Below are 25,335 nucleotides of genomic sequence, written 5' to 3'. Positions count from 1 at the left end.
CTAAGGGAGTAAACTCCGACAGAAAATCAGGAGCCGGAGTCCTGAAGGTGATTTGACATTGTAGCGTCATTCCGGCAACTCCTGCGGCGTCGCTGGTGCCAAGTTGTATCGACACTCGTCGCTCCCTTGGATCCACCAGCCATGCGGAGGGGGGGGGGCTTGCTGCCTGGACAACAGCTTGCCCTCCATAGTTCCATGCCCAGGCCGTGTAGATCCACTGGAGAGGTCCAATGGAGAGGTCACTCCAGCAGATACCGGTTCTAAGCCCATCCGATTGGCGAAAGAAACGGGTGCCAGGGGCCATCTCGCAGTGAGACCCCCCCCCCCCCCCCCCCCTTTTGGATCTACCCCATTGTCTCCCGAGACGGAAGGATGCCGACGAATGCGAGATGTGTTGATCTTAGTTTAGAATGTGTCATGGTCCAATCAAAAATTAGCTTGGACACCCCCTGGTCTAGTAGATGGTATATTCAAATGTGATACTGAAGTACACACATATAGATGATCTATGATATGACTACAGAGAGGATACTTGGCAGACACCGCTGACTTTAAACAACACAATTTAGACTGTTTGGGGACCCAGATACAGTTTGAATAGTCTGGGATAGTACATACCCATCAAATTTACACAAATTACTCATTATGCAAAATAAATTTGTAAGAATAGCTACCTCCTCTGTTTAGGAAAATAAATGTACTATCTATTTATGATATTAACACAGTTCAGTCCTCTCCTTTTACCTATAATTGTACTTACCTCCTTAATACGCTTCCTGCACCTTTCAAAGATTATTTTAAGACCAATTCGCAAGTTCATGATCATAATACCAGACAAGCTGATAATCTGCGTCCTATCTTTGGTCGTATCACTCTTAGTGTCATGATCCGTGGTCCGGATCATGTTTTTGTTATGTTCTGCTAGTTTTAGACTGCAATATTTCCTGTTTTTGTGCACCCTTGTTTTTTTTAGTTACCATGGCGACTTATTAGTTTCACCTGCCTCTGGTGTTCGGGACACGCACCTGCTCTAATCAAGAGACCATTATTTAAGCCTGTCTTTGCCAGTCAGTCGTCCCGGCGTCATTGCTTGTGTCATGCGATACCATAGTTCACGCTGCTCGTTTTCATGTCCGATTCCAAGTTTATGCTAGTTGTTCGATTCATGCCGTGTCCATGTAAGTGTTAGTTGTTTCATGCCACAGTAAGTCTTGTTTGTTCCATGCCATAGTCCATGTTAAGTGCTTAGCTTCTATGTTTCCTGCGTTAAGTTTTTTTTGTTCGTTAGCTTCTCGTGTGAACGGCACGCTTTTCTTTTGTTTGGTTCCGGTCTTTGTGATGTGAAGGATTAATTGAGAAAATAAATATTTTCCTACCTGCAAGTCGTGTCCGGAATAGTCCGTTTGCATCCCGGGAGAACAAACCTCGCAGTAAGTTGCGACCCCCCCCCCCCCCCCCCCCGTTATGACACTTAGCCAGTTTTCCATTAAACACAGAGGTTATTTACTCTGGAATACTCACGTATGTATTGCAAACTCCTCACAGAGACTCAATCCACACAAGGTAGACTACTTTTTGTTGTCTTATTTTTTGTATACTAGAGGTGGCGACTTGTCCAGGGTGTACCCCGCCTTCCACCCGATTGTAGCTGAGATAGGCTCCAGCGCCCCCCGCGACCCCGAAGGGAATAAGCGGTAGAAAATGGATGGATGGATGGATGTTTAATTGTGTTTGTTAATTTACTGCTTTAGGTGAGAACCTTGCATAAGCTCTTTTGGGGTTTATGTCCTCACCTGCACTTATTTATTGTTACGTATTTCTTATTACTCATTTCTTGTCTCTATGTCAGTGGTTCTTAACCTGGGTTCTATCGAACCCTAGGGGTTCGGTGAGTCGGTCTCAGGGGTTCGGCGAAGGTCAAGACACACCCGACTCATCGTGTAAATAAAAACTTCTCCCTATCGCCGTGTTATGGATACCCCCAAACAATGTTCCCTTTAATTTTCCATCTGATTTGCAGGTGTGTAAATGTTAGAATAATTATGTATAAGTTATCACACAACTCTTATGCTTAATGGCCGTTGCTATAGTTATTATCAATTGTGCTGAAGTTGTACTTTTCTATCTTGTAATCTTGCTTTGCGAGTTGTTTCGCTTCGGCAGTTTGTTTCCAGACCCGGCCTGCTGGCAGCCAAGGACGGACATCGAGTACCTCAACGCAGACAAAACAGGGACCGGGCGAAATCGAGAGTGTCAGCACATTTCCATTCTGAATAATCACATATTGTGTCTACTGGGGCTGCTTGCATTACCCCTCCCTTCAGAAGTAGCCTCAGTGATGTTAACTAGGGACATCCCGAATAAATAGAGGAGCACGTGGGACTGTACCTTAGAACGTAGAGGGGAACTGTAACTGAGTGTACAGCCCAATACGTCTCTCCTCATGAGTAAAATTCAACTCTGTCTCTGCTTGATTCCTTCTTCTTGTCTTGTGTAATAGATAGTTCGGTGTTTGAACCTGACAGTAATTTGTTGTGAGTTCATGCACTGTGTTGGTTTTGTTCTCGGAACAAGGTGATGTTCATGCACGGTTCATTTTGTGCACCAGTAAAAAAAACATATAACTTTGTCTTGAATTTAAAAAAAATATATATAATAATATTTTTTCACTAAAGAAGGGTTCTGTGAATGCGCATTTGAAACTGGTGGGGTTCGGTACCTCCAAAAAGGTTAAGAACCAGTGCTCTATGTATTTTAACAATGTTACCTTATGTACTTTTTCATATTGTATGAATAAATAAATAAATGAATAGAAGCAGAGACAAGCACCAACAAGCATGCTGACGCACCAGATTACTGTTGGTGTTGTTGCTGTCTTCCTCAGGCATGGGTAAGTACACAGCCAGGGCGACACAGTTGGCAAAAATGGCCAAGAGGATAATGATTTCAAAAGGTCTGAAAGTCACTTTTAGGAAAATGTCAACAGCAAAAGAGAAAACCATCCAAGATCTACAATGCAACCAAAACAGGATAGGCAACTTATAGAAACATTTAGCTTACCCTTCTCCACTCCGATTTGCTATATTATTTCCTAGGACTATAAGAATCCGAAGACCACTGATGCAATTGTACTTATCACATCCGATGCCTCAAAGAGGATACTTCCACTCCACGATGGTGATGCAAGCCCTGCGGAAGGGATTCCTCAGAGTCAAGAAGAGAAGAGACCGCGCCGGCCTGGGATTGCCTCCCGTGGCCATCAGCTTCTTCAGTTTCTCCTTTTGCTTCCTCTTCAGAGTTTCTTCATCCATGATGAAGGACGACAAGGGGGGACCGCCGTTGTCTGCCATCGCAACTTCTCTCGGGTATTCGTTTCAAATCAAAAACCGACGTCCCGCAGGGTTGCGGCGGTGGTCCCGCTCGTCCTTGCAACTCTGGGGAATAGCTGTCCCCTCGACTTGGAGAGGACTGCTTGACTGAACAGCTGCTTGTCAGGAGAATAAATATAGACAATGAGCTTGTTGACTGTAGCATGAGGTGATGTGACATTTGGACAGATATAGTCTGGGAACAGAATATTGTTTGGAAATGTTTTTTTTCCTAATAACAAGGTGTTTAAATCGCTCTGATACACACCGAATATCCCCACTCTTAACAGTAAAACAACTAGCTGGGAGACCTCGATAAATCTACAGTATTCACAACAGGGCTATTCAACTGGCAGCCAAAGGGGCCAAATCTGGCCTGGAAATGACACAATACCGGCCCCCAGGTTCAGTTCAAATCTTGTGAGACAAACATGTTTGCAGCAATTCCTAAGAACACTTCTGTTTTATAGAGGCACGTGGACCACTGTAAACACATTGGTAGGTCTTACACTGCAAAAAGTCAGTGTTCAAAAACAAGGAAAAAAAATACAAAAATGAGGGGTATTTTATTTGCACTAAGCAAAATTATCTGCCAATACAACAAGAAAATTTGGCTTGTCAAGACTTTCCAAAACAAGTAAAATTAGCTAACCTCAATGAACCCAAAAGTACCTTAAAATAAAAGTATATTCTCACTAATAACATGTGCACTTTTCTTGGTAGAAAAAAAAAAGAGACCTTTTTGCTCAACATGTTGAAAAATATTCTTAAATTAAAGCTGCAAGCAGCGAGGGACGGGACCGACTTTGACGGCGCATAAAATCCAAACCGGCGCAGTAATTAAAACTCGTTCATCAACTTTTAATCAGAAGGGTTCAATCTCTCTCCTGTGCTAGTTTGAAGCCGACACGACAAACGCGCTCAGAGGAGATAATGTTTGAAAAAAGGTGACCGGTTTTTACAAAACTTTTGTTTTGAAGGGGGAATTGCAAACTTCCTGTTGATTTTTGCTGGGGGTTGTCAATATATGAAATGTAGGTCTAAGTAAGACCTACATAGAGGTTTTTGTTTCATGTCTCTACGACATTCCTACTGGAAGTTACAGGCAGTTTTGTCTGTGTTTTCTTCCTAGGGGGCGCTAGAGCGCAATTTTGAGTTTTGGGGTTGGATTTTTTTTAATTAGATCGCAATTTTTGCCAGTCCTGATGTGTGTGTCCAGTTTGGTGAGTTTTGAAGCATGTTAAGGGGGTCAAATTATAGCTCAAAGAGGCAAAAGTGACTGTTTTTACCAAACTTTTGTTTTGAAGGGGGAATTGCAAACGTCCTGTTGATTTTTGCTGAAGGATGTCAGTGTATGAAATCTAGGTCTAAGTGAGACCCACATAGAGGTTTTTGTCTCTCCGACATTCGTTTTTTGATTAGATCGCAATTTTCGGCAGTCCTGATGTGTGTGTCAAATATGGTGAGTTTTGAAGCATGTTAAGGGGGTCAAATTACAGCTCAACGACGCGGCGGTATAATAATAAAGAAAGAATAAAACCTTACAATTACAATAGGGTCCTCTGTCCCAAAGCGACATTCGGTCCCTAATTAAGTAAATGCTAGTGCCATTATCTTGACATAATGATATGCACTCGGCATCGTGATTTTTTTTTTCATGCTTGAAGTAAGAAATTATTACTTCAAAAAAGTAGTTTCATACTTATGAGTGTTAATGACACAGCTTTTGCATCAGTTGATATTCTAGTTCCAAGCATGTTTTACTCAATATAGGTCATCAAATCTCAGCAACAAGCTGTAATATCTTACCGAGATCATTTAGGACCAAAACCCTTAAAACAAGTAAAACACTAACATAAAACTGCTTAGTGAGAAGAATTATCTTATCAGACAGAAAATAAGCAAATATCACCCTTATTTGAGATATTTAATTTTACTTAGATTTCAGTTTTTGCAGTGTATCGGGTGGATTGCCTAGGTTTTTTGCTCAGTTTCGAGAAAGCTCGTCTCTCATGCCGGGTGGAACAGAAAGCAGGGACCGAACCAAACATAGTAAATGGGTCAAGCTAATTTACATAACTGAGGCGTTCTTCAAGGCACCCCTTTTAGTCCCCTACTTTTTGGCAGTTACATTTCTCTTTGTAACTTGATTTATGTCACTAAAGTGTTGCTGTAGCTTGTTTACTGCAGATGCAGTCAGAAGTCTTTAGTTCAACTTCTTTAGTTATACCAGTAGTGTTCCTTACTTCGTCGGGTCCTAGTCTAGGTTCTCTCTTTTTCACCATCCGGGCTATTCAACTGGTGGCCTGTGAGTTCAGTTCCAAAAAACCTGTGAGAGACTCACATTTTTTGCATAAGATTCTTAGAAACACTAGAGTGCTGTCATCGAGATGATCTTTGACTTTTGAAGAAGTCTCTTAAAAACTGAGGAGTGCTCCTGTAAACGCTGACAAAATAGATAGACCAAAATCAAATGTCTACTGTAGAGCAGTGTTTTTCAACCTTTTTTGAGCCAAGGCACACTTTTTGCGTTGAAATAATGCGGAGGCACACCACCAGCAGAAATCTTTAAAAAGTTAATCTCAGTTGACAGTAAAAAGTCGTAATTGTTGGATATGACTTTAAAGCAGGGGTCACCAACGTGGTGCCCGCGGGCACCAGGTAGCCCGTAAGGACCAGATGAGTAGCCCGCAGGCCTGTTCTAAAAATAGCTCAAATAGCAGCACTTACCAGTGAGCTGCCTCTATTTTTTAAATTGTATTTATTTACTAGCAAGCTGGTCTCGCTTTGTCTGACATTTTTAAATCCAAGAGAGACAAAACTCAAATAGAATTTGAAAATCCAAGAAAATATTTTAAAGACTTGGTCTTCACTTGTTTAAATACATTCATACATTTTTTTACTTTGCTTCTTATAACTTTTAGAAAGACAATTTTAGAGGAAAAAAATACAACCTTAAAAATGATTTTAGGATTTTTAAACCTAACCTTTTTACCTTTTAAATTCCTTCCTCTTCTTTCCTGACAATTTAAATCAATGTTCAGGTAAAAAAAACAATTATTGTAAAGAATAATAAATCAATTTTAATTTAATTCTTCATTTTAGCTTCTGTTTTTTCGACAAAGAATATTTGTGAAATATTTCTTCAAACTTATTATGATTAAAATTTTTTAAAAAAATTCTGGCAAATCTAGAAAATCTGTACAATAAAATTTAAATCTTATTTCAAAGTCTTTTGAATTTATTTTAAAATTTTTGTTCTGGAAAATCTAGAAGAAATAATGATTTGTCTTTGTTAGAAATATAGCTTGGTCCAATTTGTTATATATTCTAACAAAGTGTAGATTGGATTTTAACCTATTTAAAACATGTCATCAAAATTCTAAAATTAATCTTAATCAGAAAAAATGACTAATGATGTTCCATAAATTCTTTTTTTAATTTTTTCAAAAAGATTCAAATTAGCTAGTTTTTGTCTTCTTTTTTTCGGTTGAATTTTGAATTTTAAAGAGTCGAAATTGAAGATAAACTATGTTTAAAAATTTAATTGTCATTTTTTTTCGTGTTTTCTCCTCTTTTAAACCGTTCAATTAAGTGTAAATATCATTAATTATTAATAATAACATAGAGTTAAAGGTAAATTGAGCAAATTGGCTATTTCCGGCAATTTATTGAAGTGTGTATCAAACTGGTAGCCCTTCGCATTAATCACTACCCAAGAAGTAGCTCTTGCTTTCAAAAAGGTTGGTGACCCCTGCTTTAAAGCATAACCAAGCATGCATCACTATAGCTCTTGTCTCAAAGTAGGTGTACTGTCACCACCTGTCACATCACGCCCTGACTTATTTGGAGTTTTTTGCTGTTTTCCTGTGTGTATTCTTTTAGTTCTTGTCTTGCGCTCCTATTTTGGTGGCCTTTTCTCTTTCTTTGGTATTTTCCTGTAGCAGTTTCATGTCTTCCTTTGAGCGATATTTCCCGCATCTACTTTGTTTTTAGCAATCAAGAATATTTCAGTAGTTTTTATCCTTCTTTGTGGGGACATTGTTGATGGTCATGTCATGTTCGGATGTACATTGTGGACGCCGTCTTCGCTCCGCAGTAAGTCTTTGCTGTCGTCCAGCATTCTGTTTTTGTTTACTTTGTAGTCAGTTCAGTTTTAGTTTCGTTCTGCATAGCCTTCCCTAAACTTCAATGCCTTTTCTTAGGGGCACTCACCTTTTGTTTATTTTTGGTTTAAGCATTAGGTACCTTTTTACCTGCACACTGCCTCCCGCTATTTCCGACATCTATTAAAACAATTCACTACCGGCTGCCACCTACTGATATGGAAGAGCATTACATGGTTACTATGCCGATCTCTAGACAGCACCGACACTCAACAACAACACATCATTTGCAGACTATAATTACTGGTTTGCAAAAAATATTTTTAACCCAAAGAGGTGAATTTAGATCATCTCCCACGGCACACCAGACTGTATCTCACGGCACACTAGTGGTTGAAAAATACTGCAGTAGAGGATGTTGGTTCTGCGAAGCCTGGCTTTTTCTGAAAATGTGGCCCTCAAAACAATTGAGTTGAATATTCCTGATCTACAAAGACCAATTATTCACAGAGCTCAAAGTTAAAATATACCCAAATGTACAGTAAAACCACTTCTGACTGCTTCGGTCCATGTTTTTTCTGGGTTTACATTGTTTTTGATGGTTGCGGCAGAGGTGCTCGGCCTTCGGACAGCTGCAGCTCAGTAACTTGACACTTGGAACTGGAAAGGAGCGAGACACATGCAGTTTAAGCACTTTACACTTCGGTAATGCAAGAGGCGCCCAGTGCTCGATCATGGACTGGACAGGGGGGAATGTACAGCTCTACGGTATCTTGTGCGGTGCAGGAGCAGATGAAGGATCTGGACCGGAGTTCAGTGGTATGCAGATGCACTTCGGGATAGACATACTTCAGTTATTAGTCATCAAGGTGCTTTGACAGGATGTACATTGACAAATCACAGGGTAAGTGTCTTTATTGCCTAGAATGTAGAATATATTAAGCACAAATACAACAGTTGCCACTAGAAACTAGTGAGAGAAGAGCCAGTATTCAGTTCTGGTCTAATTGATGTACACACTGCAAAAAGTCAGTGTTCAAAAACAATAAAAAAAATTAAAAAATTAGGAGTATTTTATTTGAATTAAGCAAAATTATCTGCCAATAGAACAACAAAATTTGGCTTGTCAAGACTTTCCAAAACAAGTAAAACTAGCTAACTTGAATGAACCCAAAAATACCTTAAAATAAGAATATTCTCACTAATAACAAGTGCATTTTTCTTGGTAGAAAAAAAAACAGACCTTTTTGCTCAAAATGTTGAAAAATATTCTTTAATGAAGTAAATGCTAGTGCCATTATCTTGACATAATGATAAGCGCTTGGCATTACATTTCTTGAAACCAGCAAACTTATACTAAAAACTAATTTATTGTTCTTAATGGAAAGGCAACGAGGCAAGCGCTTGTTACTCTCGGGGTCTCCTGGCCGCTCAGGCAAATCATATTGTCTAAAAATGCATTTTTCCATGGATAACATGACATCATCACGCCAAGTGCGTGCTCTTTCAGTCAATTAGTGCGCATATATACAGCCCGGCCCCCGGCCGAAAATGTTTTAATTGTAATTTTGAAGAATTCATCTGAATGTGCATTAACTATTTCTGTTCAAAATTGTTAGAAATGTTAAATGTTTAAATATTAACTGTCAGTTTACTGTACTGTGCCAACTGTACTACTATATGAGTACGTGTTTTCTATTGTTGCATTGAAAATAAAACAGCAAAGTCCATTTGGCTGTCATCCGTTTTATTTATGAGACAAAATTGTGTCAAAGTCATGCTTGAAATAAGAAATAATTACTTTAAAAAAGTAGTTTTATACTTGTGAGTGTTGATGACACAGCTTTGCAACACTTGATGTTCTAGTTTCAAGCATGTTTTACTCAATATAGGTCATCAAATCTCAGCTACAAGCTGTAATATCTTACTGAGATCATTTAGGACCAAAACCCTTAAAACAAGTAAAACACTCTAACATAAAATCTGCTTAGTGAGAAGAATTATCTAATCAGACATAAAATAAGCAAATATCACCCTTATTTGAGATATTTAATCTTACTTAGATTTAAGTTTTTGCAGTGCAGAAGGAAGGCAATTCATATGGCCCCATTCGTCAGGGTTCACCTGACACATGAAACGTGACAAATTTGGGTGGTGCACTATCCACTTAGGCTGCCAGATGGCCGTAGAGTGTTGAATACCTTAAAATGTGTTTTGTGGCCATTCCACCTTTAAAGGCCTACTGAAACCCACTACTACCGACCACGCAGTCTGATAGTTTATATATCAATGATGAAATCTTAACATTGCAACACATGCCAATACGGCCGGGTTAGATTACTAAAGTGCAATTTTAAATTTTGCGCGAAATATCCTGCTGAAAACGTCTCGGTATGATGACGTATGCGCGTGACGTCACGGATTGTAGCGGAAATTTTGGGACAGCATTGTGGCCAACTATTAAGTCGTCTGTTTTCATCGCAAAATTCCACAGTATTCTGGACATCTGTGTTGGTGAATCTTTTGCAATTAGTTCAATGAACAATGAAGACAGCAAAGAAGAAAGCTGTAGGTGGGAAGCGGTGTATTAGCGGCCGGCTGCAGCAACACAAACACGTAGCCGGTGTTTCATTGTTTACATTCCTGAAAGATGACAGTCAAGCTTTACCATTGGCATGTGGAGAACTGGGACAACAGAGACTCTTACCAGGAGGACTTTGAGTTGGATACACAGACGCGGTACCGTGAGTACGCAGCTGCGGCTTCCAAACATTTGATCGCTTGCCCGTACGTGCGTGCCGCTATGTGCATGTCACGTACGTAAGTTTGGGGACTTTGGGGAAATATATGTTCCGTATGAACTTTGGGGAGGTGAACTGTACTTTGGGCTGTGGGATTGAGTCTGTTGTGCGGGTGTTTTATTTGTATTGGCGGGTTATATGGACGGGAGGGGGGAGGTGTTTGTTATGCGAGATTAATTTGTGGCATATTAAATATAAGCCTGGTTGTGTTGTGGTTAATAGAGTATATATATGTCTTGTGTTTATTTACTGTTTTAGTCATTCCCAGCTGAATATCAGGTCCCACCCGCCTCTCACAGCATCTTCCCTATCTGAATCGCTTCCACTGCCCTCTAGTCCTTCACTCTCACTTTCCTCATCCACAAATCTTTCATCCTCGCTCAAATTAATGGGGAAATCGTCGCTTTCTCGGTCCGAATCGCTCTCGCTGCTGGTGGCCATGATTGTAAACAATGTGCAGATGTGAGGAGCTCCACAACCGGTGACGTCACGCTACTTCCGGTACAGGCAAGGCCTTTTTATCAGCGACCAAAAGTTGCGAACTTTATCGTCGATGTTCTCTACTAAATCCTTTCAGCAAAAATATGGCAATATCGCAAAATGATCAAGTATGACACATAGAATGGATCTGCTATCCCAGTTTAAACAAGAAAATCGCATTTCAGTAGGCCTTTAACCACAGTATCAGTTGCTATGTAGAGTGCCGCTTTTCATCATTTCCAGCAGAATGCATTGCAAAATAATTACCCCCCCTGTTCATCTCAGGAATGGGGTTATGTGAATAATCCCTTCCTCACTGTAAGAAAAGGATTTACAACTGGATACAAAGATGAAAGTCATTGAGAAATTCCATGAACATTTTGGAAGTATTTCTAAAACTGTTTGCACGCCAACAATGGCTTAAAAAACTTTATTATGTCTTTGTCACTAATGTCTATAAACACAGTCTTCTTATGAACGCCTCTTTGCTCATGTGTTTAGATTTCATTCACATGAACTACATTGTCAACACACACTGCGGAATCTTGACAGATCTCGCACATCCACGACATAAAAAGCTCTAGGGTGAAGTTCAAAACAAAATACTCCATAGCATTTAGATCAGGGGTGTCCAATGTGCGTCCCGGGGGCCATTTGCGGCCCACAGCTAATTGTTTACCGGCCCGCCACACATTCTAGAAATGCTATTGCAAAAATAAAAATAAAACATTTAAAAAAGTGGAATGAGGTGACATCTAACTAGAAAAAGTTGCAATGTTGACACAAAGCTGCCATGCAGGCTATTTTTTTCTTCTTTTGCGTTTGTTTATTTTTTTGCCATTGCTCCAAAAAACAAAGAAATCAATGTTATAATGAATTATTGACCTATTCAAAGCTCCAATTATTTCAAATATTTCACTTTAAAATGTTTTATGTGGGAAATATTGCATATGTTGTGTGGTTGCCATACAAAAAGATCAACATTTTATTTGACAAAAGAGCATAAAAAAAACAAAATAATAGTTCAAACGTAAAATCGACAGATACATCTGAAGTTGAGCTCGTAACTTAAGTGTTGAAAGTTAAAAAAAAAACTAATAAAAATGTAAATGGTAAATGAGTTGTACTTGTATAGCGCTTTTCTACCTTTTTTAAGGAACTCAAAGCGCTTTGACACCATTTCCACATTCACACACTGATGGCGGGAGCTGCCATGCACGGCACTAACCAGGCCCATCAGGAGCAAGGGTGAAGTGTCTTGCTCAAGGACACAACGGACGTGACTAGGATGGTAGAAGGTGGGGATCGAACCAGTAACCCTCAGATTGCTGGCACGGCCACTCTCTCAACTTCGCCACGCCGTCCCATGGTATCACTTTATGAGTGCGGCACCTTTTGGATCCCAAATATATTTAATGGAATTTTAATTATCTTTTCACTGTGATTACTCAAAAATAATAATGAATTAAAATCAATGGTGGCCTGCTTTATTGATGGAAAAAAATCACAAGACTACTTCATCTCTACAGGCCTGTTTCATGAGGGGTTCCCTCAATCATCAAATCAAAATCTCCTGATGATTGAGGGAACCCCTCATGAAACAGGCCTGTAGAGATGAAGTAGTCTTGTGATTTTTTTCCACACATACATTTATATATATATATATATATATATATATATATATACTGTATATATATATCCATCCATTTTCTACCGTATATATATATTAGATATATATACAGTATATCTTATATATATATATATATTAGACATATATATTATATATATATGCCCTGCGATGAGGTCGCGACTTGTCCAGGGTGTACCCCGCCTTCCGCCTGATTGTAGCTGAGATAGGGAATAAGCGGTAGAAAATGGATGGATGGATATTATATATATATATTAGATATATATAGCGCACTTTCCGCGCGCGCGATGATGTCACGTTATCAATGAGAAAATGCATTTTTAGACAATATGATTTGCCTGAGCGGCTAGGAGACACCGTGAGTAGCAAGCGGTACAAAGTAGATAAGAAAAAAAAAATACTTGGGACTTCTCGCGGGCCTGATTATGGACGCTGGCGGGCCGGATACGTAGTTTGGGGGACCCCTGCTCTAATTACTTCATATCAAACATTGATTTCTGAATGTTTTGGGCAGTGGGGGAAATACTGCATATTTCAGTTTTATTATAAAAAACTAAGTTGTCTTTGACAAAAAAAGGCCTAAAAACTTTTTGTTTTTTTAAATTTTATATCAACCTGAAGTTGATATACTGTAGAGATTTACTGTAAGTGTTAAATAAATAAATAAATAAATAATAATTTGACTTGTTTTTAACATTTTAATGACTTAGACCCTTTATGGTCCCCGGGAGCCCTAAAGGTAAAAAACAAACAAAATCCGTATATTTTGTTATGGTTTGAGAATGAAAAATATCAAAATGGCCCCCGCATGCTTTAATTTTTCCTATGTGAGGCCCTCAGTGGAAAAAGTTTGGACACCCCTGATTTAGATAATCTATGCAACGTTGATGACTTACTACGGTATCATTGACCCCCGACAGGCAGGCGTGGCAGGCAGACATACGCCCGCGGAAACTGATGGATGTTCAAGGGATTGCCATCCAGGCGGATGTCCTCCAGTTTACGGCGGATGAAGCTGCGGTCGTGGCTGTCACAGAAAGTGTCTTCATGCAGGGACTGGATGTTGTTACCCTGATTGCAGTTCCAAAGAGAAGTTACAATAGTTTTTGTTTTGTTTTTCTTCAGCCTATACGTATATACCAACAAGTGTCAGGCCTGTGATGGACTATACAGCGATATGTCCATCTGTCTCTGGACTGATCCCCATTCATTATTACATTTTCATTGTTGGTCCTTGTGGGGAGGGGGCGTGGCCAGCAGAAATGCAGCGAAGCGGGGTGTGCCAGGACCGGTTTCGAGATTAGCGACAGGTGCGTATATGGCACACCTGGGCTGGCTTATCTAATCACCGGTCGCTCTGTTAGAGAGCAGCAGCCGGGAAGGAGAGGGGTCGTTGATGGTGGAGAGAAAACCCGAGCACGAATGAGAGTGAGGGCGAGACGGACAGAAATGACTGAAAACGGACGCAAAAAACATTTATTGCAAAATAAATCATTGTTCAGAAAGATGAACGAGGCGGTCATGTCCGTAATTGGTGGTCTGAAGAACCCGGAAAAGCAAGTCTTCCACAGTCCTATTATTAAAAAATTGGTAGGGATGGGAATTAATAGGATTTTTTCGGTTCCGATTACTTCTGCTTAACGATTTGGTTCCTTATTGGTTCTCTTATCGCTTTTTATTTAGACATAAAGAGAACAAATAGGTGGATTAACATTAATTATGTTAAGCTTAGAGCAGGGTTGTCCAAACTACAGCCCGCGGGCCCAGCGAAGCCGGCAGCGTTTCTGGGTGTTGTTGATAAATGGCTTTCGCTTTGCATATTAGAGTTTTAACTTGCATTTACAGATGTAGCGACCAACTGTAGTTACTGACAGTGGTTTTCTGAAGTGTTCCTGAGCCCATGTGGTGATATCCTTTACACACTGATGTCGCTTTTTGATGGTCCGTAATATCATTGCTTACGTGCAGTGATTTCTCCAGATTCTCTGAATCTTTTGATGACATTTGATGAACGTAGATGCTGAAATCCCTAAATTCCTTGCAATAGCTGGTTGAGAAATGTTGTTCTTAAACTGTTGGACAATTTGCTCACGCATTTGTTGACAAAGTGGTGACCCTCGCCCCATCCTTGTTTGTGAATGACTGAGCATTTCATGGAATCTACTTTTATACCCAATCATGGCACACACCTGTTCCCAATTTGCCTGTTCAACTGTGGGATGTTCCAAATAAGTGTTTAATGAGCATTACTGTACTTTCTCAGTCTTTTTTTGCCACTTGTGCCAGCTTTTTTGAAACACGTTGCAGGCATCAAATTCCAAATGAGCTAATATTTGCAAAAAATAACAAAGTTTTCCAGTCGGAACGTTAAGTATCTTGTTTTTGCAGTCTATTCAATTGAATATAGGTTGAAAAGGATTTGTAAATCATTGTATTTTGTTTTTATTCACCATTTACACAACGTGCCAACTTCACTGGTTTTGGGGTTTGTATTTACGGCAGATGACGTGCTAGCATCTAAGATTCCAAGTAATACTGATGTTTTTTCCCCCCCGATACGATACCGAGTAAATTTCAGGCGGGTATCAGCGACACCAATCAGATACTGATACTTTGTGCAAACATACCTAATGTGTCTGCTAAAATGTATTGACTGGTGTGTTTTTAAAGATTAATAAATCTATCTAAAAAAACACAATCGTAAAATAGAGAAAAAGAGCAAAAATATCACAATGTAATAAGAAAAAGCCTGATAACCCTAATAATAAATATTGATATACTTAGTCACCTACAGTATAACACAACATCCACCTATGTAACAAATAAATAATTCTTATATTCCATAACATAATCTTAAGGGTGTGGTAACGATGCCGGTAACATTACATGAAGACACATTTCAGGTGAATATATCATGTAGCTAAAAAACAAAGATTTTTCTGTCCGGGCTCTTACCTGCAGGTGCAACACTCTGAGGCTCAAAGGCAGGGGCGTAGGAATGTAATCCAGGTTATTATAGGACAGATACAGGAACTGCAGCTGGCTCATATCCTGTGTACAGAGTGAAATGGGCATGTGTGAGACTTAGTGCCGGTGGTGATTAATCAATTTTAGGTCATTTTTAAACTGTGATTAATCCGACTTTTTTTTTTTTTCAAAATTTTGAAAGCTCTGTACAAAACATATTATGTGTATGTATTTGTCATGATCTGTGGTCTTTTTGTAAAAAGCTTTTATAATTGTAAAGGACAATGTTTTATCAACTGATTGCAATAATGTCAATTTGTTTGAACTATTAAACGAACCAAAAATATGACTTATTTTATCTTTGTGAAAATATTGGACACAGTGTGATGTCAAGCTTATGAGATGCGATGCAAGTGTAAGCCACTGTCCATCCATCCATTTTCTACCGCTTGTCCCTTTTTGGGGTCGCGGGGGTGACACTATTATTATTTTTTTTTTTTTATAAATATCTAATGATAATGTCAATGAGGGATTTTTAATCACTGCTATGTTGAAATTGTAACTAATATTGATACTGTTGTTGATAATATTCATTTTTGTTTCACTACTTTTCGTGTTTGTCTCCTCTCAATTGCTCTGTTTATTGCAGTTCTGAGTGTTGCTGGGTCGGGTTTGGTTTTGGAATTGGATTGCATTGTTATGGTATTGCTGTGTATTATTTTGTTGGATTGATTAATTTTTAAAAAATAAAATAAAAATAAAAAATAATAATAATTTAAAAAATTATAAAATAAAATCGATTTTTTTAAAAATGAGAATCGATTCAGAATCGCACAACGTGAGAATCGTGATTCGAATTCGAATCGATTTTTCCCACACCCCTAGTTAATGGTAAAACAGTATCACAGTTTTTTAACGGTAAAAATTGGCAGCTCAATTGCCAGAATAAAATAAAATCGATGGTAAAAATTTTCCATTTACCATAATATGTTGCAGAAAACACTGTGCATTTAAAAAAAAAAAAAATACAGATTTTTTTTTTTACAGTGTATGTAAAAAATATATATAATAATCAAATGTATAGGGAAATTCATATATCATTCGGGCCTCTGAGGCAGGGCCGGCCCGTGCCATAGGCCGTATAGGCAAATGCTAAGGGCGCCGTCCATCAGGGGGCGCCACGCCAGTGCCACAAATGTTGGAGGAAAAAAAAAAAAAAAAAAGTTGGTAATATTATTTCTAAATACAAAAAATAATCCAACGCTAATTAAAATACAAAGTAAAGCCTATTTAATAGAAATATTATTTGTTACAACATTACTCCCCCCCCCCTCCCCCCTTTCCCCGCACGGTGCGCCCCCTCCCTTCCCGTATCATGACTCTTTTTGGACGTCACCACATAAAAAAGTCAACACAAGATGTCAAAACGGCCAAAACTGTCAGGTGCCCAGGGAAGAAAAAAGAGAAATAAAGACGAGGAGAAACGAGAAAAAGACAGAGGTAGCAGGTACGTAACGTTAGCCTACATGAAATTATTTGTCTGTTACAGAATGTGATAGTAACCTGGCTTTTAGCATTAAGCTAATGTTACATGATTTGGCAATTGCTAATCAATAAATAGCTAGTTCTGTTTTAACGTCGAGTTAATATTGTGGAGGGGGCTAAATTGTTATGGAAAATAATAATGTAACGTTAGGTAATTACAGTACGCCCACCTTACATTACTCAGGGACATTTGTATTAGATCTTTTAAGCAGGTGTTTTTTGTTTACATTGTTATTGCCTTCTGGTTAGCTAATGTTTGCCCTGTAGGCAATAGTCACTTTTCCACTCCTTTATATATTAGGTATAGTTGTAAGCTTAGTTGTTAAAGTGCACATTATTAATGTTAATTAAGCATTATCACATGAGAGGGAATGCTGTTTTTTAATTTGAGCACTGCTGTGATTCGGTTAAAGATAATCATAGCATAACATTCTCATATAATATGTTAATTTGCTTTCTTTAAGTAAAAAAAAAGGTCAAAGACAAAGCTATTCAGTTTCTTGGGAGTATATACACTTCACTGCCGATGTGGGAGGGGGGCGCCACCTAAAATCTTGCCTAGGGCGCCAGATTGGTTAGGGCCAGGCCTGCTCTGAGGGCAGCCATAACTACAATGTGGCCCTCAATGAAAATGAGTTTGACAACTCTGATATAGGAAATAAATCATTGCATATCGCCTATATGAAAAAACTTCTATATAAAAAAACAAACACCATTTGAAAAAACACTGGCAGAGAGCAAAACAAATCCATTTATTTTGTTTTGATCAGATCAGCCCATTAAGTCAACCAGATGCTATGAAATTAGATAAAGTCATTCCTAAATAGACTGAATGGTTTTATTTTTGACTGTCCAAATATGTTGGCACGCACACAGACCTAGCATTGTCTCTCTTAATCTCTGCAACGCAGTCGCCTCCTGTCTCGCAGCAATTTGTGCATAACTGTGCCAGTTTGCGTGAACATTTCAAAAGGTATGTCACGTATTTTTCATTCATCACTCCAAGCAACGTATGAATGGTAAATGGGTTATGATTGTTTAGCGCGTTTCTACCTTCAAGGTACTCAAAGCGCTTTTGACGCTATTTCCACATTCCCCCATTCACACACTGATGTCGGGAGCCGCCATGCAAGGCCCTAAACACGACCCCCTCAGGATACAACAGACGTGACTAGAATGGCGCAAGCTGGGGATTGAACCAGGAACCAGGACCATCCGAGCCACGACGTCCTTCTTCGTAAGCTTTGAAATGTAACTAAAACTATTCAAACTGACTAATGTGTGACGTCTGTAGGAGTGTTTTCATACATATTTGTGCATGCTATCGTAATGTAATCGAGCTAGCGTCGTTAGCATTAGCTAATATGCTAACACGTTTACGAGTGTCTGTGTTAGTACTATTAACTTTTAATGGCCTTCTGTTTGTATTGTACCAGTTTCGTAAATTCACCAAAATGCGACTGTGGGGGGAGGTGTAGCCAGCGCTGTTTGTAGGAGTAAAAGCCACCGCCGCTGTCCGTGGTGCTGAGGACGAGCGCCATCGGGCGTGTGTTGACGGCGAGACACAGCTGGCAGGTGATTAAATTTCACAGGTGGTACGTGTTAATCTAATCATCTCTTGTCTTTAAGAGTGAGCGGCCGGGTGCAGGGGAAGGAGGAAGGTTGGGGAGAGACTGGAAAGTCCTGGAAGAAAACATAATATTTGATGGTTGTGTTGTTGTCAAAACTGTACGCTTGTGTACTTTGACCGTGCATATCTGTGGAGCCGCAAGACAGCGACTTCCACAGTGACCGTGGACTTACTGAGTCTGTTGAGCGGATTGAAGAGCTAGCTTCCATAGCTAGTGACAATGACTTCTGTTTTTGTTTGATCAGACTTTGTTACAGGCACTGTTTGGAAACATCTTAGGCATGTAAATAAGCATTTACATATTTTTTTTCTGTGTAAATAACTATTTTCACAAAGTATCACAAATTCCTCTGTAAAGTCCCCAAAACGTCACAGTGCAGTTATTGAGTCCGTTTAGCTGATTAGAAAGCTAGCTTCCGCTGCTAGTGGGTCCATGACGATGACTTCTGTTTTGCTTGATTGGACGTTTTACTGCCGTATTACAGACATTGTTTAGAAACAATTAAATGATTTTAATAATGTATTTATGTGTGTATATAACTCATTTCACAAAGTATGTATAGTCCGGTGCAGCTAATATATGGAAAACTTATTTTATTCTGAAATTTAGTGGGTACGGCTTCTATACCGGTGCGCTCTATACACTGCAAAAACTGAAATCTAAGTAAGATGAAATATCTCAAATAAGGGTGATATTTGCTTATTTTCTGTCTGATAAGATAATTCTTCTCACTAAGCAGATTTTATGTTAGAGTGTTTTACTTGTTTTAAGGGTTTTGGTCCTAAATGATCTCAGTAAGATATTACAGCTTGTAGCTGAGATTTTATGACTTATATTGAGTAAAACATGCTTGAAATTAGAATATCAAGTGTTGCAAAGTTGTGTCATCAACACTCACAAGTATAAGACTACTTTTTTAAAGTAATAATTTCTTACTTTAAGCATGAAAAAAAAAATCATGATGCCGAGCGCATATCATTATTTGATTTGATTTTGATTTTTATTAAGGATCCCCATTAGCTGGTTGCCCCAACAACCCACTAGTCTTCCTGGGGTCCACAATTCAATACAATTACAAGTAAAAGCATATAATTATAACTACACAATACAGAAAAGAATAAAAAGATAAAAGCATCAATAAGAAAACAAGCAAACAGAATAATAATTATGTCAAGATAATGGCACTAGCATTTACTTAATTTAAGAATAGTTTTCAACATATTGAGCAAAAAGGTCTCATTTGTTTTTCTACCAAAAAAGTGCACTTGTTATTAGTGAGAATATACTTATTTTAAGGTATTTTTGGGTTCATTGAGGTTAGCTAATTTTACTTGTTTTGGAAAGTCTTGACAAGCCGAATGTTCTTGTTCGATTGGCAGATAATTTTGCTTAGTTCAACTAAAATACCCCTAATTTTTGTCTTTTCTTTCTTGTTTTGAACATTGACTTTTTGCAGTGTAGTTCGGAAAATATGGTATTTTCCAGATTAAAGAGGATGCTCAAATTTTGAGTTGTAAAAATATCTTGTCACAGACCATTGTGAAAATGTTAAAAACTATTTAAGGACCAAAAACTTGTCTTTTGCATTAGAGATGTCCGATAATGGCTTTTTTGCCCATGTCCGATATTGTCCAACTCTTAATTACCGATTCTGGAAGAGTTAGTGCTGCAAGGGGTTCTGGGTATTTGTTCTGTTGTGTTTATGTTGTGTTACGGTGCGGATGTTCTCCCGAAATGTGTTTGTCATTCTTGTTTGGTGTGGGTTCACAGTGTGGCGCATATTTGTAACAGTGTTAAAGTTGTTTATACGGCTACCCTCAGTGTGACCTGTATGGCTGTTGACCAAGTATGATTTGCATTCACTTGTGTGTGAAAAGCCGTAGATATTATGTGACTGGGCCGGCACGCAAAAGCAGTGTCTTTAAGGTTTATTGGCGCTCTGTACTTCTCCCTACGTCCGTGTACACAGCGGCGTTTTAAAAAGTCATACATTTTACTTTTTGAAACCGATACCGATAAATTCCGATGTTATTTTTTAAAGCATTTTGGCAGACCGATATTATCGGACATCTCTATTTTGCATGGGTATGGAATTCCTATTCAACACTTATAATGTTTCTACCTTGAATGTCTCTGAGTGGAGTCCTCGGCTGATCAGCCTGTTGTTTCGTAGATCAATGCGCTTCATGGTCGCTGGCAGTTCTGGCAAGACCTGCAGGTTGTTGTCAGCTAACAGCAAATGCTGGAGATGCTTTAGCGAGCGAAACACGTCCTCATCCATTTCGGAAATCTGGTTCCCGGTGAGATCAATAGATTGGAGCTTGCCTTTAAAAACGACACAAAGGTCAAAAGTGAGTTTCCGAAAAAGAGAAATGCTCAAAGTTGATTGGTTTCCCAAACTGATTTCTCACTGAGGCTCGTGAAGTCGGTGTTTTTGACGTGTCGGATCTTGTTGAAGCGTCCATAAAAGTGAGTGGTCTCCTTGGGCATGGGGGGTATCTGTTCCAGGCCGATGTCGTCACAATACACACTTCCACTGATACACACGCACAGAAGGCAGGTGGGCATACCTACATATAGTACCAAGATGGATTTACCACATTAGAACAAAACAAGGCAACAGGTGAACTCCAGTAGATACTAAAGTCTACACACTATGTGACCATAAGAACACTACAAGCTAAGATTTAGAATGGGACCAAAATGTGAAAAAAACAGAGGTATGTAGGGTTTCATTCACTGTGTCAGGCATGTGATAGTCTGAAATCCGTCTTTTTTATCTCTGTAAAAATTATTTTCCGTTTTTCTTATTTTTTTCCGACCCACAATGCGTGTTAAAATCTTGATACGTCTCTTTGCCATACTGGCCAACAACTACGGTTTTTGATAATGCAGTGGTAAAAACGACGGTTTTCTATTAAAAATCATTAACTTAAAAATCGAAGCTACATAGCGATTAGTTGGTTAACGTATAACACAATCCATGATTGGTTGGTTGGTTTACTATCATGAGTCACGATTGGTTGAGATTAGGGCAAAACATTATGGACAGGCCAATCAGAGGCAAGATAGGGCGGGTCATCGAACCAGGAAGGGAAATCACAACAGACATCCCAAATGATGACGAGAGAGTCGGAGAAGAGAAGAGGGAATAGATACTAGACACCAAAGTCTACACACTATGTGACCATAAGAACACTACAAGCTAAGATTTCAAATGGGACGGAAAATTGAAAAAAAAAAAATCGATAGTTTAACAGAAAAATGTAAGGTTTTATTCATTGTGTCAGACATTGATTTTTCCGTCTATAATCGGAAATCGGTCTTTTTTATCGCTGTAAATTTTTTTTTCCATTTTCTTTGTTTTTTTCCGACCCACAATGCGTGTTAAAATCTTGATACGTCTCTTTGCCATACCGGCCAACAACTACGGTTTTTGATAATGCAGTGGTAAAAACTACGGTTTTCTATTAAAAATCATTAACTTAAAAATCGAAGCTACGTAGCGATTGGTTGGTTAACGTATAAGATTGGTTGGTTAACGTATAACACAATCCATGATTGGTTGGTTGGTTTACTATGATGAGTCACGATTGGTTGAGATTAGGGCAAAACATTATGGACAGGCCAATCAGAGGCAAGATAGGGCGGGTCATCGAACCAGAAAGGGAAATCCCAACAGACATCCCAAATGATGACGAGAGAGTCGGAGAAGAGAAGAGGGAATAGATACTAGACACCAAAGTCTACACACTATGTGACCATAAGAACACTACAAGCTAAGATTTAAAGTGGGACGGAAAATTGAAAAAAAAAAATCGATAGTTTAACAGAAAAATGTAAGGTTTTATTCATTGTGTCAGACATTGATTTTTCCGTCTATAGTCGGAAATCGGTCTTTTTTATCGCTGTAAATTTTTTTTTCCATTTTTCTTTGTTTTTTCCGACCCACAATGCGTGTTAAAATCTTGATACGTCTCTTTGCCATACCGGCCAACAACTACGGTTTTTGATAATGCAGTGGTAAAAACTACGGTTTTCTATTAAAAATCATTAACTTAAAAATCGAAGCTACGTAGCGATTGGTTGGTTAACGTATAAGATTGGTTGGTTAACGTATAACACAATCCATGATTGGTTGGTTGGTTTACTATGATGATTCACGATTGGTTGAGATTAGGGCAAACCATTAGGGACAGGCCAATCAGAGGCAAGATAGGGCGGGTCATCGAACCAGGAAGGGAAATCACAACAGACATCCCAAATGATGACGAGAGAGTCGGAGAAGAGAAGAGGGAATAGATACTAGACACCAAAGTCTACACACTATGTGACCATAAGAACACTACAAGCTAAGATTTAAAATGGGATGGAAAATTGAAAAAAAAAAATCGATAGTTTAACAGAAAAATGTAAGGTTTTATTCATTGTGTCAGACATTGATTTTTCCGTCTATAGTCGGAAATCGGTCTTTTTTATCGCTGTAAATTTTTTTCTCCATTTTCTTTGTTTTTTCCGACCCACAATGCATGTTAAAATCTTGATACGTCTCTTTGCCATACCGGCCAACAACTACGGTTTTTGATAAAGCAGTGGTAAAAACTACGGTTTTCTATTAAAAATCATTAACTTAAAAATCGAAGCTACGTAGCGATTGGTTGGTTAACGTATAAGATTGGTTGGTTAACGTATAACACAATCCATGATTGGTTGGTTGGTCTACTATGATGATTCACGATTGGTTGAGATTAGGGCAAACCATTAGGGACAGGCCAATCAGAGGCAAAATAGGGCGGGTCATCGAACCAGGAAGGGAAATCACAACAGACGTCCCAAATGATGACGAGAGAGTCGGAGAAGAGAAGAGGGAATAGATACTAGATACTAAAGTCTACACACTATGTGACCATAAGAACACTACAAGCTAAGATTTAAAATGGGACGGAAAATTGAAAAAAAAAAAATCGATAGTTTAACAGAAAAATGTAAGGTTTTATTCATTGTGTCAGACATTGATTTTTCCGTCTATAGTCGGAAATCGGTCTTTTTTATCGCTGTAATTTTTTTTTCTCCATTTTCTTTGTTTTTTCCGACCCACAATGCGTGTTAAAATCTTGATACGTCTCTTTGCCATACCGGCCAACAACTACGGTTTTTGATAATGCAGTGGTAAAAACTACGGTTTTCTATTAAAAATCATTAACTTAAAAATCGAAGCTACGTAGCGATTGGTTGGTTAACGTATAAGATTGGTTGGTTAACGTATAACACAATCCATGATTGGTTGGTTGGTCTACTATGATGATTCACGATTGGTTGAGACTAGGGCAAACCATTAGGGACAGGCCAATCAGAGGCAAAATAGGGCGGGTCATCGAACCAGGAAGGGAAATCACAACAGACGTCCCAAATGATGACGAGAGAGTTGGAGAAGAGAAGAGGGAATAGATACTAGATACTAAAGTCTACACACTATGTGACCATAAGAACAAGCTAAGATTTAAAGTGGGACGAAAATCTAAAAAAAAAAAAAAGAATAGTTTAACAGAGGTATGTAAGGTTTTATTCACTGTGTGAGGCATGTGATTTTTCCGTCTACAGTCGGAAATCGGTCTTTTTTATCTCTGTAAAAATTATTTTCCGTTTTTGTTCGTTTTTTCCGACCAGCAATGCGTGTTAAAATCTTGATCCTTCTCTTTGCCAATTCTGTCAACAACTATGTTTTTTTTCCGTAATGAGTACGGTTTTTGATAATCCAGTGGAAAAAACTACGGTTTTTCGTTAAAAATGAGTAATTTAAAAATCGAAGCTACGTAGCGAAGCAACTCCACGGGCAAGGGACAAAACATACGGGAAACATCAATGATGATTGGTTGGTTTACGTATAAGACAATCCATGATTGGTTGGTTGGTTTACAAAGATGAGTCACGATTGGTTGAGATTAGGGCAAAACATTACGGACAGGCCAATCAGAGGCAAGATAGGGCGGGTCATCGAACCAGGAAGGGAAACATAAACAACATGACTGCAAGATATTTGTTATTGCATGCTATAAAACACAAATGGTTATTCAGATAAAGGAGGTTAGCTAATAGAATAAACACTGTTTGAACTCTTTATGATTTTTGCATTTGGAGCCCCAGAACCCTGGCTTATTTTCAGTCTTTTTCATTAAGTTGAAATCACATGCCTGCTGTGTACATCATTTTAATTGATGAGGAAAAAGTAATTGAATTGACCAACCCAATCCAGTCTGAGGTCCAAAAAAACCAGATCCTTTGAAGTCCAGCGTTGGAGGCAGAGGTTCCTTTATTGTCACCACCTTTTCCTGGTGGTGTTCAACTTTGGTTTGGCTGTCTGGATGGTGAATATTTGCTACCGTGCCCACTTCAATCTGTCAATCCCGTATAATAAAACAAGAAAGTGTTAATGAACCTTCATATTAGCTGGTATATATGGTTAGTTCGTAGAGTGGTTAGGTTAGGTTAGGTTACCATTAACACATTGACATAAATGCAGTCTCTCAAAATAAGGGTGTACCGTAACTATTTCACTTCCAGTATTGGCCGGTAACGATATTGATCCGATATGATATCAGCAGGAACCATACATTCTTGTATTATTTTGTGAGAATGTTAGAAAAAGTTTGTCAAGTGAAATTACTCAAAACAGACAAACAGTTGCATGTATGAAAAACGCTGACCTATTTTTTTCGGGGGAATCTTTAGGCATCACACGATTTGATTTGATTCTTGGAGGTAAGGATTCGATTTAGAAACAATTCTCGA

At 38.7% G+C, this 25,335-nt stretch overlaps 2 protein-coding genes and 1 long non-coding RNA gene across 6 annotated transcripts in view; 1 reads left to right on the top strand and 2 right to left on the bottom strand.

Annotated features, from left to right (window-relative positions):
• The window catches only part of LOC133648740 (dihydropyridine-sensitive L-type skeletal muscle calcium channel subunit alpha-1-like), a 120,877-nt gene extending 117,457 nt beyond the window's left edge, over positions 1-3,420 (bottom strand). Inside the window, exons 1-2 of the mRNA XM_062045125.1 lie at positions 3,163-3,420; positions 2,850-2,955 (exon numbers count right to left, since the gene is read on the bottom strand). Coding sequence (XP_061901109.1) covers positions 2,850-2,955; positions 3,163-3,350 — 294 coding nt within the window. The 5' untranslated portion in view covers positions 3,351-3,420. The remainder of the gene's footprint in view (positions 1-2,849; positions 2,956-3,162) is intronic.
• Positions 3,421-7,209: 3,789 nt separating this feature from the next.
• Positions 7,210-25,335, bottom strand: part of LOC133648745 (epiphycan-like) — a 31,265-nt gene continuing 13,139 nt past the window's right edge. The window contains exons 3-8 of one of the 3 annotated variants that reach the window (XM_062045144.1): positions 24,791-24,941; positions 20,958-21,116; positions 20,669-20,871; positions 15,359-15,454; positions 13,300-13,474; positions 7,210-8,134 (exon numbers count right to left, since the gene is read on the bottom strand). In XM_062045144.1, coding sequence (XP_061901128.1) covers positions 13,307-13,474; positions 15,359-15,454; positions 20,669-20,871; positions 20,958-21,116; positions 24,791-24,941 — 777 coding nt within the window. In that variant the 3' untranslated portion in view covers positions 7,210-8,134; positions 13,300-13,306. Of the gene's footprint in view, positions 8,135-8,209; positions 8,307-12,927; positions 13,475-15,358; positions 15,455-20,668; positions 20,872-20,957; positions 21,117-24,790; positions 24,942-25,335 lie in introns of those variants that run through there. The other 2 variants (XM_062045152.1, XM_062045134.1) reach the window with 2 other exon arrangements.
• LOC133648759 (uncharacterized) lies at positions 16,750-18,901 on the top strand. Of its 2 annotated transcripts, XR_009825932.1 has the most exons (5): positions 16,750-16,877; positions 17,827-17,888; positions 17,976-18,166; positions 18,352-18,490; positions 18,545-18,901. It is a non-coding gene; the product is annotated as an uncharacterized LOC133648759 (long non-coding RNA). The 2 variants fall into 2 exon arrangements; XR_009825931.1 differs by having other exon boundaries at positions 18,352-18,901.

The sequence above is a fragment of the Entelurus aequoreus genome, linkage group LG01, assembly GCF_033978785.1.
Source record: "Entelurus aequoreus isolate RoL-2023_Sb linkage group LG01, RoL_Eaeq_v1.1, whole genome shotgun sequence".
Taxonomy (NCBI): domain Eukaryota; kingdom Metazoa; phylum Chordata; class Actinopteri; order Syngnathiformes; family Syngnathidae; genus Entelurus; species Entelurus aequoreus.
The sequence above is the reverse complement of the archived record's forward strand: the minus strand, read 5'-3'. Positions and strand labels throughout refer to the sequence as shown.